Source organism: Mauremys reevesii, linkage group 11, assembly GCF_016161935.1.
Source record: "Mauremys reevesii isolate NIE-2019 linkage group 11, ASM1616193v1, whole genome shotgun sequence".
Taxonomy (NCBI): domain Eukaryota; kingdom Metazoa; phylum Chordata; order Testudines; family Geoemydidae; genus Mauremys; species Mauremys reevesii.
In genome coordinates this window covers 72,444,898-72,464,602 of record NC_052633.1, presented here as the reverse complement: position 1 = coordinate 72,464,602, position 19,705 = coordinate 72,444,898, and the positions used below count along the sequence as shown (strand labels likewise).

The 19,705-nt window shown below is 46.7% G+C and overlaps 1 protein-coding gene across 2 annotated transcripts in view; it reads right to left on the bottom strand.

The window, feature by feature from the left end:
• Positions 1-14,299, bottom strand: part of XRCC5 (X-ray repair cross complementing 5) — an 84,488-nt gene extending 70,189 nt beyond the window's left edge. The window contains exons 1-5 of one of the 2 annotated variants that reach the window (XM_039495163.1): positions 14,167-14,255; positions 10,918-11,040; positions 4,983-5,096; positions 3,093-3,276; positions 644-692 (exon numbers count right to left, since the gene is read on the bottom strand). In XM_039495163.1, coding sequence (XP_039351097.1) covers positions 644-692; positions 3,093-3,276; positions 4,983-5,078 — 329 coding nt within the window. In that variant the 5' untranslated portion in view covers positions 5,079-5,096; positions 10,918-11,040; positions 14,167-14,255. Of the gene's footprint in view, positions 1-643; positions 693-3,092; positions 3,277-4,982; positions 5,097-10,917; positions 11,041-14,166 lie in introns of both variants that reach the window. The other variant, XM_039495162.1, reaches the window with a different exon arrangement.
• Between the last annotated feature and the right edge of the window lie 5,406 nt (positions 14,300-19,705).

Sequence of the window (19,705 nt, the reverse complement as noted above, 5' to 3'; positions counted from 1 at the left end):
TACTTCTGTATACTTAAGCTCCTTCCTGACAGTGAAGATTAGCTCGGATGCTCCAATTACGTATATGGATTTCATCCCAAGGCAGCTGGATACAAGGTATTCTCAAGGGTTTACTTCCCGCATTAGTCCACACAAGTCCAAATTTATTGACCTGAAGAGCACATTGTAAAACCTATTTAAGGTTTGCTTATGCAAGAAAGTTTTACTAGTTATACTGGAATAGTTAACCAGTATAGTAATTCTGGTATAAACACCCACGTAGACACTCTTATGCCAGAATAAGAGTGGCTTTATTCAGTTATCTTAAACCCCACCCAAGCAACAAAAGGCTTTCTCATAACCAGAATATGAGTGTCGACACAAAGAGTTAGATTGGTATAATTATATTAGTTTAGATTCACACCTTAGTTTATACCAGTATAACTTCCCTAAGTGGGCAAACTCTTATTCAACTGACTTAAATTGCTTGGGGAGGTTGGGTCTCTCTAGTGGGTTTTTTAGGAATAGCTTTTCATTGTGGTGATTTTTTAAAAAGCAGCATCTTCCCTAGTCACACAACCTTGCAGCATTCAAGTGGAGTCAGCTCAGCTCTCAAAACTCCATTTCAGAATTCTTATGCATGTCCCCAGGTTGCAGTACTTACATTGTTTCCTTTTGAAGCAAGTCCATGCACACGACAAGTGCATCCAGGACTAAGTGAGTTAAAGACAAAAGACATTTAGAACAAGACTGTGTCACAAAGATACATGTTTTTATCTTTATTTTAGCGGTTGCAGAGACAGTTAAAGCATTTTAGTGTATGAGGACCAAACTGGCACCTATTAAAACTATCTATTGCCTTTCCTACAACCCTGTCTTTTCCCTGCACTTTTAAAGGGAAGACTGTTACCTTGGACCAATCCTGCTATTGAAGTCAAGAGCAAAGGTATGATAGGAACCGGATCGAGCCCAATGAAAACATTTATCACCTAGACTTTTTGTATTATCATCATCTCTTTATTTGGTATCCATGAATGAAAACTACATGTAGTTTCAAAACATGACATCATTTTTCACTATAATTCCCCTTTTCTTAATAAACATTTATTTCTTACATCTCTTGATACATTTCTTTTCTCAAGTAATTTCATTGAGGACGTGCTCTTATCTCTGTGCTCAGGGATCCGAGGGACCAAGGCACTGCAATACTGAGCATCATGGCACCTTTTAGGCACCTAGAAAATCACAGGCACAACACTGCCATTCACAAAGCCTGAGTAGCCTTTGTTGTTAGCTACCCAGACAACAAATGGAGAGAGATAGGCACCTTAGGCTGCAAACAACAAAGCCAGCACACTAGACAGGGAACCGCCTTAGCTAGCCAGTGAGAGATGCGAACCAGAGGGGGGGTATTAAGTCCCACCCCTCTCTCAGAGATAGGCTCCTACGTCCAGGCTGCAAGAAGTCGCCTAGCACTGCTAGCAATCCATGACCCGAGGAAGGCAGGCATAGGTCACCTAGGTTTGTGTGGGGGCCTGAAACAAAACAGCCCGGTGGGTTGGGGTGGCGGACCGCCCTTATAACTTTTAGCCTAAGAAATAGGAGACTTACTCAGGGTGTGGGAGACCCCCGGTTCAAGTCCCACCTCCTCCTGAGGGATCAGCTAACTCTCAGGTGAGGGCCTTAACCACTAGGCTATAGAGTTACTCTAACTTTTTCACTGGTTCAATTAATATTTAATTATTCAATTGTTTAATAAAAGTGGAACAACTTCAACTGGAGAGACTAATGGAGACCCATATCAGAATATTCCATAGCCTAGTGTAAGCCTGACAGGGGGCAGATCCTTGTTCAAATCCCTTTTCTCTCTCAGGAGGACAGAGGATTTAAATGGGAGTCTCTAACATCCTGGGTGAGTACCCTATCCACTGGGCTAAAGGTCACGAGAGCCCTCTCCTTCCATCCCCAGCTGTTGTGTGTGAACTAACCTGAGGGACCTGGATCTAGCAGCCATGCTTAGAGGCCACCTACTGGATCATGCCCCCACATGCAACTTAGGGAGCCAGACGCCTTTATTTCCCAGTCTGTGAATTACTCTGGGGCTTATATGGGAGATAGGTGTCCAGATGACCAATTGCAAGGCAGCAGTGTGCATGCTCAGGTGGGAGATAGGTGACCAGGCACCTAGAGTGAGGCTGCAGTGTACACACCCAGAGGGAAAAAATTAGGTGCCAAGTGAGTTAAGGCATCTCCAGGTTAGGTGGCAGCTGAACTGGAGTTTTGTGAATCGCAATGGTGCCTAAAAACAGGACTTACGCACCTAAGTCCCTTGATAGATCGCATCCATGTACATACCTCCATACCCATCAAACCGAGAATATGACTCAGTTTGTGGCAACATACAGTTGACTGGCTGCAGGCTCCTCTGGCGCTGCTCTGCCAACCTGACTACAAATGAAAAATTATTTTTTGGGTGGAGAAGGAGAACAGAGAGAAATGGGAAAAATTTTCAAATGAAATGTTTAGAGGAACACTTTCAAAAACTCTCACCTATGTTACTAACAAAAGTGACTTTTCTTAATGTATGCATTTCACAGCAAAATGAGGACTGATCAATCTGAAATGCCTAAGCACATGCAGCTGTGTTGGGCTTCCCTTGGTGGGAGGGTTAATTTATTTTTTTTTTACATTTTCATAGGTTTAATTTGATGAAAACCTATTTTGCATTAGGCTTTGTAAGTCCCTTTAAAAACAAACAAACATATTTTGAGCCTAATCTGACATTATCTCTTTGCTGTATTTTTTTCTCTCTCCATCTCATGGAGAAGAAGATACCAGAAGCGCTCAACGCTTAATTAACTCAGTACTTTATACTAGAAACAATTCACTGGGGCCAAGACTCCACCTAACATCTTATAAAGAACTTTGAAAATTGGTTAATCTGGAAAACTGGCTCTTGTGCAAACTGTCAACTCCTAAATTCAAAAGAACAACACATGTTTAATAGTAGTTATGACATCAACAACACTTCTGGGACAATTTCACAACATAAGCTCCCAGTCCTCCATGCTACTTTATCTAGTTCAGAGATTTTGTACAGCCAAAGAGGATACAGTCTGCTTGTTCAGAGCCTGGTTGAATCGCGTTTTGTATGTCCTCCAGCAAATCAAAATCCGGTAGCATCAGGTGTCTTTGTACAGTAATGTTCTGATACTGATCACCACTGGCAAGGGTATTCTCCGTGCCATCTGTGCCAAACAAAACTACAGAGACTTCATCTTTGCTCTCAGCAAACACCTGGAGATGGAGAAGGTACAAAAAAGTTACAAAAATATACACTATGTTGTACATACATATGTTAAATAGAAAGCATATTATACAAATTTTGCAACTAGGTATCAATTACAGCAGACTCCATGCTACCACATATACAGCCCTTCCAAAACATATGCAAACGTAGAGCTCATTAACTTAGAATTAAATTCAACTAGCAGGCTGCTATGAGTATTACTGATCAACATATGGGGGAAATGAGTAAAATCAGATCACTCAGTTCCTAGAGTAATTCTGCATGATGCTAAATTTTAACAATGCTGAAACATTTTATAAGACAGCACTTTTCCCCAGGAAAGCCTCTTCTAGCTTAAAAAAGGGGAGCGATCAAACTAGGTGCACTTGTCGTCCACAAAAATCTGCTGGGAGAAAGGCCAGTGTTGCTCTCGCATATAACAGTAAAAACAGCTATTCTGTTATTGAATAGGGTTAGCACTTGGGTCACCCAGAAGTCACCTACTACAGGACAGGCTCAACAAAAAAAGTAACAGAATGCCACTAGCCGTCACCTACAGCCCCCAACTAAAACTTCTCCAGTACATCATCCAGGATCTAAAACCTATCCCCAAGGATGATCCCTCACTCTCACAGACCTTGGGAGACAAGCCAGTCCTCACTTACAGACAGCCCCCGAACCTGAAGCAAATACTCACCAGCAACTACACACCACACAACAGAAACACTAACCCAGGAACCAACCCCTGCAATAAGCCCCGTTGCCAACTCAGTCCGCGTATCTATTCAAGGGATACCATTATAGGATCCAACCACATCAGCCACACCATCAAGGGCTCGTTCACCTGCACATCTACCAATTTTATATATGCCATCATGTGTCAGCAATGCCCCCCTGCCATGTACATTGGCCAAACAGGACAGTCTCTGTGCAAAAGAATAAATGGACACAGATCAGACATCAAGAATTGTAACATTCAAAAGCCAGTAGGAGAGCACTTCAATCTCCCTGGACACTCAATAACAGACTTAAAAGTCACCATTCTTCAACAAAAAAACTTAAAAACAGACTTCAAGGAGAAACTGCAGAACTGGAATTAATTAGCAAACTTGACACCATCAAATTAGGCCTAAATAAAGACTGGGAGTGGCTGGGTCACTACAACAAATAATTTTCCCTCCGTTGATACTCACACTTTCTTGTCATCTGCTGAGAATGGGCCACATCCACTTTGATAGAATTGGCCTCGTTAGCACTACAAAAAGTAATTTTCCCTGTGTTGATATTTACCCCTTCTTGTCAATGGGCCACATTCACCCTCATTGAATTGGCCTCGTTAGCACTGACCCCCCACTTCGTAAGGCAACTCCCATCTTTTCATGTTCTGTATATTTATTCCTGCTTACTGCATTTTCCACTCCATGCATCTCATGAAGTGGGTTATGCCACGAAAGCTTATGCCCAAATAAATTTGTTAGTCTCTAAGGTGCCACAAGGACTCCTCGTTGTTTTTACTGATACAGACTAACACAGCTACCCCCCTGAAACCTGTCACATATAACAGTCAATTAGAATAATTCTAACTACTTTCCCAGCTAAACACAATATAATCAAATAAAAAGAATGAAGAAAAGAGTCTAGCAAGCCTCACTGTTTTCCTTCTTTCATTTCTAACCTTTTAAGTGTATCATACTCAAACGGAAATCACACGTACCTGTCGCTGCACAAACATCGTCATCATCTTCTTGGCTTGTTCAAACGGAGACTCCTCTCCAGGAGCAGAATTGCTCATTGCAAAGCCTACATCCATACACAGCACTATGGCTGCCTGGAAGAAAGAACCAAATTGAATTAGAATGTGATGGGGCATGCTTAAGTGAAATCATTTAAAGGAGTTAATTCTCGCCTTGATCAACATAGAACTTACATTTCACTTTACTAATCCCTATTGTTGTTTTAACTCCTAATTTGACATTTATGTACAGAGGATAAGAATATAGGACTTCCCATACTGGATCAGACTAGTGGACCATTTAGTCCAGTATTATGTCTCAGGGCTTATCTACATGAACTTTTAGTTTGGGACAAGCTGGGGTTTGAATCTAGCCTGCACCAACTAACTGTATGTGGGCCCTGTTGACACGCATTAACACTTGGGTAATGTGCTTTGATCTATCCTCTTTCAAATGGGACTAGATCAAAGTACATTAACAAATTGTTAACACATGTCAGCAGGATCCACAGACAGTTCGTCCTCAGCAGCCTAGTGTAAATCATAGAACCACAGGGTTAGAAGGAACCACAAGGTCATTTAGTCTAACTCCCTGCCAAGATGCCATTGTTGGCATCACCGAAACTTGGTGGGATAATACACGATTGGAATGCTGGTGTGGATGGGTACAACTTGCTCAGGAAGGATAGACGGGGAAAAAGGGAGGAGGTGTTGCCTTATATATTAAAAATGTACACACTTGGACTGAGGTGGAGATGGACATAGGAGACGGAAATGTTGAGAGTCTCTGGGTTAGGCTAAAAGGGGTAAAAAACAAGGGTGATGTCATGCTAGGAGTCTACTACAGGCCACCTAACCAGGTGGAAGAGGCTTTTTTTAAACAACTAACAAAGTCATCCAAAGCCCAAGATTTGGTGGTGATGGGGGACTTCAACTATCCAGATATATGTTGGGAAAATAACACAGCGGGGCACAGACCATCCAATAAGTTCTTGGGCTGCATTGCAGACAACTTTTTATTTCAGAAGGTTGAAAAAGCTACCGGGGGAAGCTGTTCTAGACTTGATTTTAACAAATAGGGAGGAACTCGTTGAGAATTTGAAAGTAGAAGGCAGCTTGGGTGAAAGTGATCATGAAATCATAGAGTTCACAATTCTAAGGAAGGGTAGAAGGGAAATAGAGCAAAATAGAGACAATGGATTTCAGGAATGTGGATTTTGGTAAGCTCAGAGAGATGATAGGTAAGGTCCCATGGGACTCAAGACTGAGGGGAAAAACAACTGAGGAGAGTTGGCAGTTTTTCAAAGGGACACTATTAAGGGCCCAAAAGGAAGCTATTCTGCTGGGTAGGAAAGATAGAAAATGTGGCAAAAGACCACCTTGGTTTAACCATGAGATCTTGCATGATCTAAAAAATAAAAAGGAGTCATATAAAAAATGGAAACTAGGACAGATTACAAAGGCTGAATATAGGCAAACAACACAGGAATGCAGGGGCAAGATTTGAAAGACAAAGGCACAAAATGAGCTCAAACTAGCTACAGGAATAAAGGGAAACAAGACGACTTTTTATCAATACATTAGCAGCAAGAAGAAGACCAAGGACAGGGCAAGCCCACTGCTCAGTGAGGAGGGAGAAACAGTAACAGGAAACTTCGAAATGGCAGAGATGCTTAATGACTTCTTTGTTTCAGTCTTCACGGAGAAGTCTGAAGGAATGCCTAACATAGTGAATGCTAATGGGAAGGGGGTAGAGGTTTAGAAGATAAAAATAAAAAAGAACAAGTTAAAAATCACTTAGAAAAGTTAGATGCCTGCAAGTCACCAGGGCCTGATGAAATGCATCCTAGAATACTCAAGGAGCTAATAGAGGAGGTATCTGAGCTTCTAGCTATTATCTTTGGGAAATCATGAGAGACAGGAGAGATTCCAGAAGACTGGAAAAGAGCAAATCTAGTGCCCATCTATAAAAAGGGAAATAAAAACAACCCAGGAAACTACAGACCAGTTAGTTTAACTTCTGTGCCAGGGAAGATAATGGAGCAAGTAATTAAGGAAATCATCTGCAAACACTTGGAAGGTGGTAAGGTGACAGGGAATAGCCAGCATGGATTTGTAAAGAACAAATCGTGTCAAACAAATCTGATAGCTTTCTTTGATAGGATAACGAGTCTTGTGGATAAGGGAGAAGTGGTGGATGTGGTATACCTAGACTTTAGTAAGGCATTTGATACAGTCTCGCGTGATATTATCAATAAACTAGGCAAATACAACTTAGGTGGGGCTACTATAAGGTGGGTGCATAACTGGCTGGATAACCGTACTCACAGAGTAGTTATTAATGGTTCCCAAACCTGCTGGAAAGGTATAACAAATGGAGTTCCGCAGGGGTATGTTTTGGGACCAGCTCTGTTCAATATCTTCATCAACGACTTAGATATTGGCATAGAAAGTATGCTTATTAAGTTTGCAGATGATACCAAACTGGGAGGGATTGCAACTGCTTTGGAGGACAGGGTCATAATTCAAAATGATCTGGACAAATTGGAGAAATGGTCTGAGGTAAACAGGATGAAGTTTAACAAAGACAAATGCAAAGTGCTCCACTTAGGAAGGAACAATCAGTGTCACACATACAGAATGGGAAGAGACTGTCTAGGAAGGAGTACGGCAGAAAGGGATCTAGGGGTTATAGTGGACCACAAGCTAAATATGAGTCAACAGTGTGATGCTGTTGCAAAAAAGGCAAACATGATTCTGGGATGCATTAACAGGTGTGTTGTGAGCAAGACACGAGAAGTCATTCTTCTGCTCTACTCTGTGCTGGTTAGGCCTCAACTGGAGTATTGTGTCCAGTTCTGGGCACCGCATTTCAAGAAAGATGTGGAGAAATTGGAGAGGGTCCAGAGAAGAGCAACAAGAATGATTAAAGATCTTGAGAACATGACCTATGAAGGAAGGCTGAAAGAACTGGGTTTGTTTAGTTGGGAAAAGAGAAGACTGAGACGGGACATGATAGCAGTTTTCAGGTATCTAAAAGGGTGTCACAAGGAGGAGGGAGAAAACTTGTTCACCTTAGCCTCTAAGGACAGAACAAGAAGCAATGGGCTTAAACTGCAGCAAGGGAGGTTTAGGTTGGACATTAGGAAAAAGTTCCTAACTGTCAGGGTGGTTAAACTCTGGAATAAATTGCCCAGGGAGGTTGAGCAATCTCCATCTCTAGAGATATTTAAGAGTAGGTTAGATAAATGTCTATCCAGGATGGTCTACACGGTATTTGGTCCTGCCATGAGGGCAGGGGACTGGACTTGATGACCTCTTGAGGTCCCTTCCAGTCCTAGAATCTATGAATCTATGAAGACCTAGGATTTGTTGCCTCTAAATCATCCAAGACAGATGGCTATCCAGCCTCTTTTTGCAAACCTCCAGTGAAGATTTTATTACTTCCCTAGGCAGTTTGTTCTATTGTCCTACTGTTCTTACAGTTAGGAAGTTTTTCCTGAGATTTAATCTAAATCTGCTATGCTGTAGTTTGATCCCATTGCCTCTTGTACTGCTCTCTGTGGCAAGAGAGAACAATTCTTTCCCATCTTTCTTATGGCAGCATTTCAAGTATTTGAAGACCACTATCATGTCCCCCCTTAATCTCCCCTTTCCCAAGCTAAACATACCCAGTTCTTTCCACTGTTGCTCCTATGGCTTGCATTCCATCCCTGTGATCATCTTTGTCGCTCGGTTCTGGATCCTTTCCAGTTTCTCTATATCCTTTCCATACAGCAGTTACCAAAATTGGACACAGTACTCCAGCTGAGGCCTAACTAGTGCTGAGTAGAGTGGTACTATCACCTCCCATGACTTGCATGCTATATCTCTGGTTAATGCAACCCAAAATTGAATTTACTTTTTTGCAACAGCATCGCATTGTTGACTCATGTTGAGGTGGGGTAGATTCATACCCAGGCTTGCCACAAACTAAATGTTCCTGTAGACAAACCCTCAAGGAGTGGTCAGTACCAGATGCTTCAGCAGAACGTATAAGGAATCCCGAAGCAGACTGTAATAGAATAATCTGCCCATAGGAGAAGTTTCTTCCTAACCCTGTCAATTATCAACTGTCAGAGGGGTAGCCGTGTTAGTCTGGATCTGTAAAAGCAGCAAAGAATCCTGTGGCACCTTATAGACTAACAGACGTTTTGCAGCATGAGCTTTCATGGGTGAATACCCACTTCGTCGGATGCATCCAACCAAGTGGGTATTCACCCACGAAAGCTCATGCTGCAAAACGTCTGTTAGTCTATAAGGTGCCACAGGATTCTTTGTTAATTATCAACTGGCTTACCATGAAGCATGCGTTTATTATCCCTTATGAAAGCTGTTTTTAATAATGTTGAGTAAATTTTTAAAAAATACTCAGTAAAATTTTCAAAAGTACCTATGTGACTTGGGAGGCCTAGGTCCTATTTTCAAAAGCACAAGGGTTTTCTCATCTTGTTAGCGCTTCTGATTTATCTTTGCACAATGAACAACCATTTTAATTGAGCTATTCAGAATGATGCCAGGTCCGTTTCTTGAGTGGTAACACGGTTAATTTAGAATCCAACAATGTGTATGAACAAATCAAATTATTCTTCACAGTTTTGGAAGAAATATTACTTTGGACCTATTAATATTTAATCTGCCAGTGTGTTGCCCATTCAACTAGCTTTGTTAGGTCCCTCTGAAGTTCCTCAGTCTCCACTTGTCTTGATTAACCTAAATAATTGTGTCATCTGGATGAACAAAGCCAGAAGATTAATTCAGCAAAGGAGCTAGATGGGCAAATCATCCATTTGTTATGCCCTTAGGTGCCATTTGCAAAGAAAGTGACAAAAGGCCAGTTTTCATTTTCAGCCACAGGCTGAACCAAGGATTTTTAAGTGTTCATCAATAGCTTGTCCAGTGGGCAGCATATAATTAAAATTACACAGCCTAGAACAAAAATGTTTGGTTTTGTTGGGCTGCTGGTAAAATAGCACTTTTTCTAGCTTGGCGTCGGTCATCTTTCTTCTGAAAAGAATGTTCATCTGAATGTACACCTAACATGACATTTGCTGCCATCACACTGTTTACCCAGCTTTTCTGTTATACCACTTCCCCCCACCCTGTGTCCACCTGCTCTATTTAGATAGTAATGTTATCCCTTTTGACCCAAGCGGCTAATCTAAGTTCGGGGCCCTTCATGCTGTTCTACTTGGGAGGAGAAATTGATGGACTCAGATACCTTTGATTCAATCTTGTTTATTTACAAATAATATAAGTCCTGTTTCTCCAAACACAGAAGGAACCAAAAAGCAGCAAACAGCTTCTTTGCTCATAGCATCAAACTCTTTCAGCCAGCATTCTGATGCAAAACTTTTCTCTAGCCTTATCCCGGAGCCATCCACCATGCTTCCAGGCTGTACCTGCTTGGCTTTCGTTCTGCTTCTCTCTGTATCTTTCCCTGTGCTGTCTCTCTCAAACAGATACTCATATGCTGACCAAAATAGTTCCACCAGTTAAAGCTCTAGTCCTGGCATTTGAACCCTCTTTGATTCAGCTTTTACTCAGCTTTTCTATGTGCCTCTGTTTTGGGGTGTTACTGCTATTGTTTCAGACATCTAATTACAATGGCTTCTTTACATTTATTCCAAATGTAAGGCAGCGGCATGCCTGGCCATAACATACCTTAACCCAACCCATAAGAGCAAGCTCTTCAGGCCAGGGACGATGTGTTTTTACAATGCTTAGCAGAATGGGGCCCTATTCTTGGTTGACCCGTAGGCACTACAGTAATAAACACGATTAATAATAATGAATGGCCAAGTAACGGAATTGGAAGGATGATCTGGGTATTAAAGCACAGGATGAGAGTCAACAGATATGGGTCGTAGTCCCTGACCTGCTGATGATTTGCTGTGTTAACCTGGCTAAGTCAATTCTTTGGCATCAACTTTAACTCCTGGTTCTCTTAGGGATACTGCAAAACTTCATTAACATTTTCAGAGCACTTTGAGATCCTCCACTGGAAGTGAAAAGTTTTATTACTCATCTTTTGCTTCTATTTCCAGTTAATACTGCAAAACTATTTTAAGTAACACTGAAATATTATAGCCAATAAGAATAGAGAAAATAATCAAACGCTATACATTTAGAGAGATTTATTAAACTGATAGACAGCCTAGACTGTAGAACAACACAGGACTTCACTTTCTGGCGTTTGTAGGAGCAGTTGTTAAGTGGTGGGGTGAGGAAACATATGGATCGTGTTTGGTCATGTCTACTTAATATAAAACTATGTTACAGCTTGAGTACAAAGATACCCAGGTACCACTGTTTACCTGGGTTCATACACCAGTCTCTGGTAGCTGTCACTAGCTAGATCTACTTTCTCCATGAGAGAAGATTGTAACAAATCTAACACTGCCAAAAATTGCTGGGAAATGATCTCACTTTAAGTTTGCCAAAAATAAGTTTTTATCCTCATCTTTTTGGGGCTTCTGAGACAGTGGAGCAGAAAGAAGCAGCAGAAATGTTTCGAAATGTTCTTTTGCTGTTGCTGTCTTTTTTATGGAAAAGGTATAAAATGACACTTGAAAAACCACATTTTGTACCTACTATTGTAATAAGTTGTATTTAACTTTACTGAAAGTGAAAGATTAAAGAAAAACACTTTTTGTTCAGTTTATTTGTGCACTTAACAGCACTTTGTGTGTAGTCAACTTTCTCCTTCATGCACCAACATGAGATTATTCTTGTGCAGTGCTCTGCAGGGGAACCTCACTTGCATGAGGGTGTTTGCCAGTACAAGTAACCAGAAAGAAAACTGAAAAGGAGGCACATGCACAAAGAAAAAGCAGAAGAAGGAGGAGGGGGGAGAGTTAAACACCTTTTGCGTGGACCTGAGAGCAACACCAAATACCCCTCTAAGTATCAGCAAGAAACTTCCCCCTTTTTACTACTTGTCCAAAGACCTTTTTTAAAAATTCAGGTCATTCTATTTAAAAGGGGATGTCTGTGAAAACTATGTTTTCAAACAATTTATTTTAAAAAAAAGTCAAGCTGATAGCATGTCTTTAAGGAATTTAATCTGCCAGAGATGCATAAGGACAATTCTTTTAATGCTCTTTTTGTGTGCGTCATTTGCAGTGTTGTTCTAACCTGGTTGGTCCCAAGATATTAGAGAGACAAGGTGGGTGAAGTCATCTCTTTTACTGAACCAACTTCTGTTGGTGAAAGAGACAAGCTTTTGAGCTTGCACAGAGCTCTCTTTCATCAACAAAAATTGGTCCAATAAAAGATATGACCTCACCCACCTTGTCTCTTTTTTATTGTCCATTACTAAGCTTTGTGCACTCTTCCTCTGCACTATCTGGTGCTGCCACTGTCAGAGACAGGCTCCTATATTGGATGGCAGCTAAGAGTCCTGTGGCACCTTATGGACTAACATAGGTACTGGAGCATGAGCTTTAGCGGGTAAATACCCACTTTGTCAGATGCATGTAGGGGAAATTTCCGCTACATGCATCTGACGAACTGGGTATTCACCCACGAAAGCTCATGCTCCAGTATGTCTGTTAGTCTATAAGGTGCCACGGCTACCGCGCTGATATATTGGATGGATCACTAACCCGGGGCCACATTTGAAAAGTGCTTACACTGGCAGACTCCGGCACCCCCGGGGGGTGGAGGAGAGGGGGCGAGGACAGGGGTCGCTGGCCGGGCAAAGGCGGGATCCGCGGGGGTGGGGGGGCGGGGAAGGGGTCACCGGCTGGAGGAGGAGGCGAGGAGGAGGGTCGCCGGCCGGGCAGAGGTGGGCTCCCGGGGAAGGGTCACCGGCCGGGCAGAGGACGGGCTCCCGGGGCAGGGTCGCTGCCCGGCAGAGGCGGGCGGGAAAGGGGTTGCCGGCTGGAGGGCGAGGAGGAGGGTCGCCGGCCGGGCAGAGGCGGGCTCCCGGGGAGGGGTCACCGGCCGGGCAGAGGCGGGCTCCCGGGAGAGGATGGGGTCACCGGCCGGGCAGAGGCGGGCTCCCGGGGACGGAGGAGGGTCACCGGCCGGGCAGAGGCAGGCTCCCGGGGGGAGGAGGGTCGCCCGGCCGGGCAGAGGCAGGCTCCCGGGGGCGAGGAGGGGTCGCCGGCCGGGCAGAGGCAGGCTCCCGGGGAGGAGAGGGTCACCGGCCGGGCAGTGGCGGGCTCCCGGGGGCGGGGGTCGCTTGCCGGGCAGAGGCGGGCTCCCGGGAGGAGAAGGGGTCACCGGCCGGGCAGAGGCGGGCTCCCGGGAGAAGGGGTCACCGGCCGGGCAGAGGCGGCTCCCGGGAGAAGGGTCACCGGCCGGGCAGAGGCGGGCTCCCGGGGAGAAGGGGTCACCGGCCGGGCAGAGGCGGGCTCCCGGGGGAGGAGAAGGGGTCACCGGCCGGGCAGAGGCGGGCTCCCGGGAGGGAGAAGGGGTCACCGGCCGGGCAGAGGCAGGCTCCCCGGGGAGGAGAAGGGGTCACCGGCCGGGCAGAGGCGGGCTCCCGGGGAGAGAAGGGGTCACCGGCCGGGCAGAGGCGGGCTCCCCGGGGGGGGGGGGAGAAGGGGGTCACCGCCCGGGCAGAGGCGGGCTCCCCGGGGGGGGGGGGGAAGGGGGTCACCGGCCGGGCAGAGGCGGGCTCCCGGGAGGGAGGGGAGAAGGGGTCGCCGGCCGGGCAGAGGCGGCTCCCGGGGAGGGGAGGGGAGAAGGGGTCGCCGGCCGGGCAGAGGCGGGCTCCCCGGGGGGGGGGAGAAGGGGGTCACCGGCCGGGCAGAGGCGGGCTCCCAGGGGAGGAGAAGGGGTCACCGGCCGGGCAGAGGCGGCTCCCGGAGCGGGGGAGAAGGGGTCACCGGCCGGGCAGAGGCGGTCTCCCGGGGAGAAGGGGTCACCGGCCGGGCAGAGGCGGGCTCCCCGGGAGGGGTCACCGGCCGGGCAGAGGCGGGCTCCCGGGGGTTCACCGGCCGGGCAGCAGAGGAGTCGGGCCCAGCTCAGGGAAGCGCAGCGGGACCACCCGGCCCTCCGTCGGAGCGAGGAGGAAGCGCTGCGGGCGGCGGCGCCCGAGCCCCTGAGACGCCCTCACCCGAGCGGAGCCCGAAGCCTTATGGGACCGGGAGGACCCTGCCCCCGCTGCCGCCCTTACCTTGCCGCCTCCCCGCGCCATCTCGCGCCACTAATCGACCCGGTGGGTCCCGCGTCTCTCCGCGTCCGGCCGGCAACCGGCCCCGCCGCGCTCGCGTTCCGGCCTGAGCGCGAGGGGAAGCCGCGGCCGCCGCGCGACAGCGCCACCTAGCGAGCGCGCCGCGCACGGGCTGCCGCCGGGCTGGGCTGGGCGGCGGAGAGTGGGGGGTGGGGAGGCGAGAAGTTGAGAGAAGGGGAGGGTGGGGGAGGAGTAGATCAGGGGTGGCCAAACTTTTTGGCCCAAGGCGGGACACATAGAAATTGTAGGGTGGGCCCTGAGTGCTCATGAAAGTGGGGGTGGGGGTGGGGGTTCTGGAGGGTGGGACCAGGGGTTCGAGGGAGGACGATCAGGCTGGGACTAGGGCACGGGAGGGGGAGTGAGGGCTCTGACTGGGGGTACAGGCTCTGGGGTTGGGGATGAGGGGGTTGGGGTGCAGGAGGGTGCCCCAGGCTGGGATCAAGGGCTTTGGAGGGTGGGAGGGGGATCAGGACTGGGACAGAGGGTTGGGATGCAGGAGGGTGCCCCAGGCTGGGATTGAGGGGCTCAGAGGGTGGGAGGGCAGTCAGGGCTGGGGCAGGGGGTTGGGGTGCAGGAGGGGGTGAGGGCGCCGTCTCAGTGTGTGGGCTCTGCGGTGGGGCTGGGGATGAGGGGGTTGAGGTGCAGGAGAGTGCTCCAGGCTGGGATCGAGAGGGTGGGAGGGAGATCAGGGCTGGGGTGCAGGAGGGGGTGAGGGCTCCGGCTGGGGGTACAGGTTCTGGGTTGGGGTGCAGGAGGGTGCTCTAGGCTGGGATCGAAGTGTTCAGAGGGTAGGAGGGGGATCAGGGCTGAGGCAGGGGGTTGGGGCATGGGAGGGGGTTAGGGGTGCAGGCTCCAGGCGGCACTTACCTCGAGCAGCTCCCAGAAGCAGCAGCATGTCCCCTCTCCGGCTCCTAAACGGAGGTGCAGCCAGGCGGCTCTGTGCCCTGCCCTGTCCGCAGGCACTACCCCTGCAGCTCCCATTGGCCACGGTTGCTGGCCAATGGGAGCTACGGGGGCAGTGCTTGGGGTGGTGGCAGCATCTGCAGCCCCCTGGCTGCCTCTATGCCTAGGAGCTGGAGGGGGGACATGCTGCTGCTTCTGGGAGCCGCGCGGAGCAGGGCAAGCCCCGGACCCCACTCCCCAGCAGGAGCTCAAGGGCTGCATTAAAATGTCTGAAGGGCCAGATGCAGCCCGGGCTGTAGTTTGCCCCCCCTGGAGTAGAGGGAAAGAGGGAGAGGAGAAGGGGATGGATGGATGGGGGAAGGTGTAGAAGGAAAGGAGGAGAGGAGATGGGGAGGATGGAGGGGGGTATGATGTTACAGCCTATATGATTTTATAAAAATATGCTAATGAGTGAATATAATGTAACCGGAATATGCTTCATGCAAAAGGTCTCTTGTAAGGTATCATTACAAAGCTTATAATCTACTGAGCGTGATCATCCTATTTGTATAAATGTAACACTCTTGTATCTGAAACTATAAATATGAAATATAACTCCGAGGGCCTATTGTAATTATGCATAGTGTGGGCCATTAATGGTGGTTTGCAATCTTGATGACTCCCATTAACCAGGGCAATTGACTGGCTGGCTTTGTTTGCAGGTAGCCTCCCTGTGACTCAGGCTGGGAGGAATGAAGGCTTGGGGTCTTGCAGGGACAGGTGATCCTGTCACCTGAACTGGAATCCATCTTTAACCTGGTGTCTTTCCATTGAGAAGGAGGGGTGGGAACCCAGAGAGGGACAAAAGGATTCCCACCTTATGCAAAAGATATATAAAGGGGTGGAACAGAACAAAGGAAGGAGAGGAGCCATTATGAAGAATCCCCTAGCTATCACCTGAGCTGGAACAAGAGCTGTACCAGGGGAAAAAATTATGCCCAGGCCTGGAAGGTGTCCAGTCTGAGGAAAAACTTATTGAAGCATCTCTGAGGATGAGATTATCTGCATTCAGTTTGATTAGACATAGATTTGCGCATTTTATTTTATTTTGCTTGGTGACTTGCTTTGTTCTGTTACTACCTGGAACCACTTCAATCCTACTTTCTGTATTTAATAAAATCACTTTTTACTTATTAATTGACCCAGAGTAGGTATTAATACCTGGGGGAGCAAACAGCGGTGCATATCTCTCTATCAGTGTTATGGAGGGCGAACAATTTATGAGTTTACCCTGTATAAGCTTTATACAGGGTAAAACGGATTTATTTGAGTTTAGACCCCATTGGGGTTGGGCATCTGAGTGTTAAAGACAGGCACACTTCTGTGAGCTACTTTCAGGTAAACCTGCAGTTTTGGGGTAAGTAATTCAGACCCTGGGTCTTTGTTGGAGCAGACGGGAGTGTCTGGCTCAGCAAGACAGGGTGTTGGAGTCCTGAGCTGGCAGGGAAACCAGGAGCAGAGGTAATCAGGTGACAGCTCCCGGGGGGTTTCTGTGATCCAACCCATCACAGGGGGAAGGGGTAGAGCAGGGGTGGCCAACCTGTGGCTCCGGAGCCACATGCGGCTCTTCAGAAGTTAATATGCGGCTCCTTGTATAGGCACCGACTTGGGAGCTACAGGTGCCAACTTTCCTATGTGCTGGGGGGTGCTCATTGCTCAACCCCTGGCTTCTTTGACGTCATCAGCTTGACCAGTGGTCTTTCAATTGTGTTCTGGGGTGTCCTTACCTAGATCTGCTGTATTGCTCCCTCCACAGACCCCTAATAAATTAAAGCAATACAGTCATAAAGGAAATTCTAATAACCCAATATACAATCACTTCCCTCACTAGCCTGGTCATATACAGTCTTCATAAATGGTTACTAATTCATAGATTAATACCTAGCAATTCCATGTCCATCACATATGGCATCCTTGTCTTACTGTCCAATGATCTCTGAACAGAGGTTCCCACCAAAACCCACCAATGCCCCAATCCTGTGTCAGCCTGCTCTGAGGATGCTGGTGCTTAAGGGATTCCCTCACCCCCGCACACTCCCATTGTTCAAAGATACAGGGTAGCTAACCAGTGTAGTGAAAATGTCACAGGTGCAGAGAAAACCCAGGGAACAACTGCATGGGGGGAAACAACACACTGCCTTCTTTATTCATTCACTGCTCAGGTTCATCACCTTGAGAACGTAAGAGAAGAGACAACGGATGGAGGCAGACAGATGGGGAAATACAAGGAAACAATGGAACAATATTGGTCCGTATGATCCACAGGGGTCTGAGTGCACCAGCCTCTTAACCATTGTCAAGCTTTTTGTAGACTCACAGCAAAGAAGAGGTTGAAGGAGGGATCTGAAAGAGGATAATGAGGTCCTGATTTTCAGTTAGTCTATTCCAGAGTAAAGGATGAAATTCCAGCATTTGCTCAATATCCTGGTGTTTTTTCTGAACCAGGGCCCAAGTATTCCCCCGAACCCTAGAGTTGACCTAGGAATCTAGCTGCAGGCATTGGGCCAAAACCCTTCTTCCGGATGTTGGCTCAGAACCCATCTCCTTCCATTCCCGATTGAACCCTGGTTCTAGGCATTGGCCCAGAGCTCTGGCTCAGATGTGCTGAAAGGCTGGTGAAATTGACTCAATTTAAAAAGTTGAAACCATGTCATCTTGCCCCCATTTGTAATCTTTTCTTCTGCAGTAGGCGTTTGTTACTGTCTCTTCATCCTTGCATACATGTGATTTTATAAATATCTCAGTGAAATACACAGACAATTAACCCAAACCACCTCGCTGCACGTCTTCTGGGGTCTATTTACACCATCCAAAGAAACCCTCTCTAACCACTTCCGAATCAAGCTTCAATTCTCGATCTCATCTCCCCCAAGTCTACACAGAGCCTCCTTGTAGGCAGTCATCAGGATTGATTAATAGGCTCCATCTGGGGATGCCAGAGCATTTCTGGCCTGGATTGAAACTGGAATGTTTTTGTTTATAATGCCTGCCAAAGAGACTTGATTAATTAGTTATTTTCATTTTACAGAATGCCAGGCTCTAGATATAAATAATAAACATGTGAAATCTACACAGAAGCAGCAGCCAGGGCAATCCAGATAATCCTGCCTGCAACAAAGGGACTGGGAATCCTACTCTCTTGTCACCTTCAACAGAAGGTGCTCTCATTCATTTCTGTCTTTGGTCCTTTCTTGGTACCCCAGGAAAACAAGGCCTGGCTTGAATAAACACAGCTTAAGGCAGTAGTTATGTAGTGGCTGCCCAGTGCTTGACTTCATTCAGTCCCTTTCCAAGGGAGCAAGGAAAATAGCCTCCCTGTTTTGTTCTAAGAAGGAATGCATTCTCCAGTGAGCTGCAGCTGTGACCCAGCTGGGCCTGGCAGCCCTCGACAACTGTGAATGGGTTCAGTGTGAGAAGAGCGAGAGCTCTTTTGCCTTTCTCCCTGCAGGAGCAATACAACATAATGTAGATCCCAACTAAGGATTCCTGCAGCCAGAACTCCACGTGGGGGGAATGGGGTGGGGAGTGTTAAAGTCTGGGAGGACAGAGCCCAATAACTTTTTTGACATAAATAACCTTCCACAGAAAGGTTACATCAGATCATATTAGGAGACCGGCATGGGTCCTCTTACAGGGCAGAGCTTTAACTACAAAGGCCTGCAGAAGACATGACCTGGGAGTCTGCCCCAGGTTTCACATGGAGAAGCAAGCAGCTAATGGCAGGCCCAGGGCGCTATGATGCATGGGGGAGAAAATCTTGACCACCTCCCAAGTTATAATGATGTGAGCCTGACCTTAAACCTGGCATCTCCTAAATTTTTTATTCTTGATTTGCAACCTTAAAGATCTTTTAACATGCTTTTTTGGATGCCACTGTAGCTTATGCTGGGTTGTTTTTCCTCTTTGTAGGCCAGCCCGTGGAAGGCAACATGATCACATTTAAGCAGATCAAGCATTTTCTCCTGTGCAGAGGATTAGTAACATACTCACCAGCCAGTACATTTTTTGTAGTAGGATCCCAAGTTTAGCAAAGGGATTTATAAATTCAACAACTGCAGAAAAGTACCCAAAACTTAAAAAAAAAAATCCCACAACCACCAGCCCTTCCCTGATTTCCTACTTCTTAAAAATTTGGTTTTAAAAGATTCCCTGCGGCAGAGCCCAGATACAGCGGGTTTCTGCTCAGAGTACTGTTGTTATGACTAAATTCTAAATCCTTGGATTAACAAAAAGTTTCTAATGGAGAAGATGAAAGACACTTTTACTCTAGTATTGCAAAAGACAAAATATTACTCATTGTAAAGCTAGTGGCAGCCTGACAGCTGTCCCTGGCATTAAAATCATCCTGAGGTAGATTTTGCTGGGTTAGATGTTTAAATCTGCTCCATATGTTGGAGCAGATTTACGTTACTATGATTTATATTGCTACCACCAATTTGGCACCTGATTTTATTTATTCATGAGTAGCCCCTGTGGATTCAATAGGGTTGCAGGACTGGGTCCTTAAACAGTAAGTCAAGAGGGCTCGTTTATCAACTGT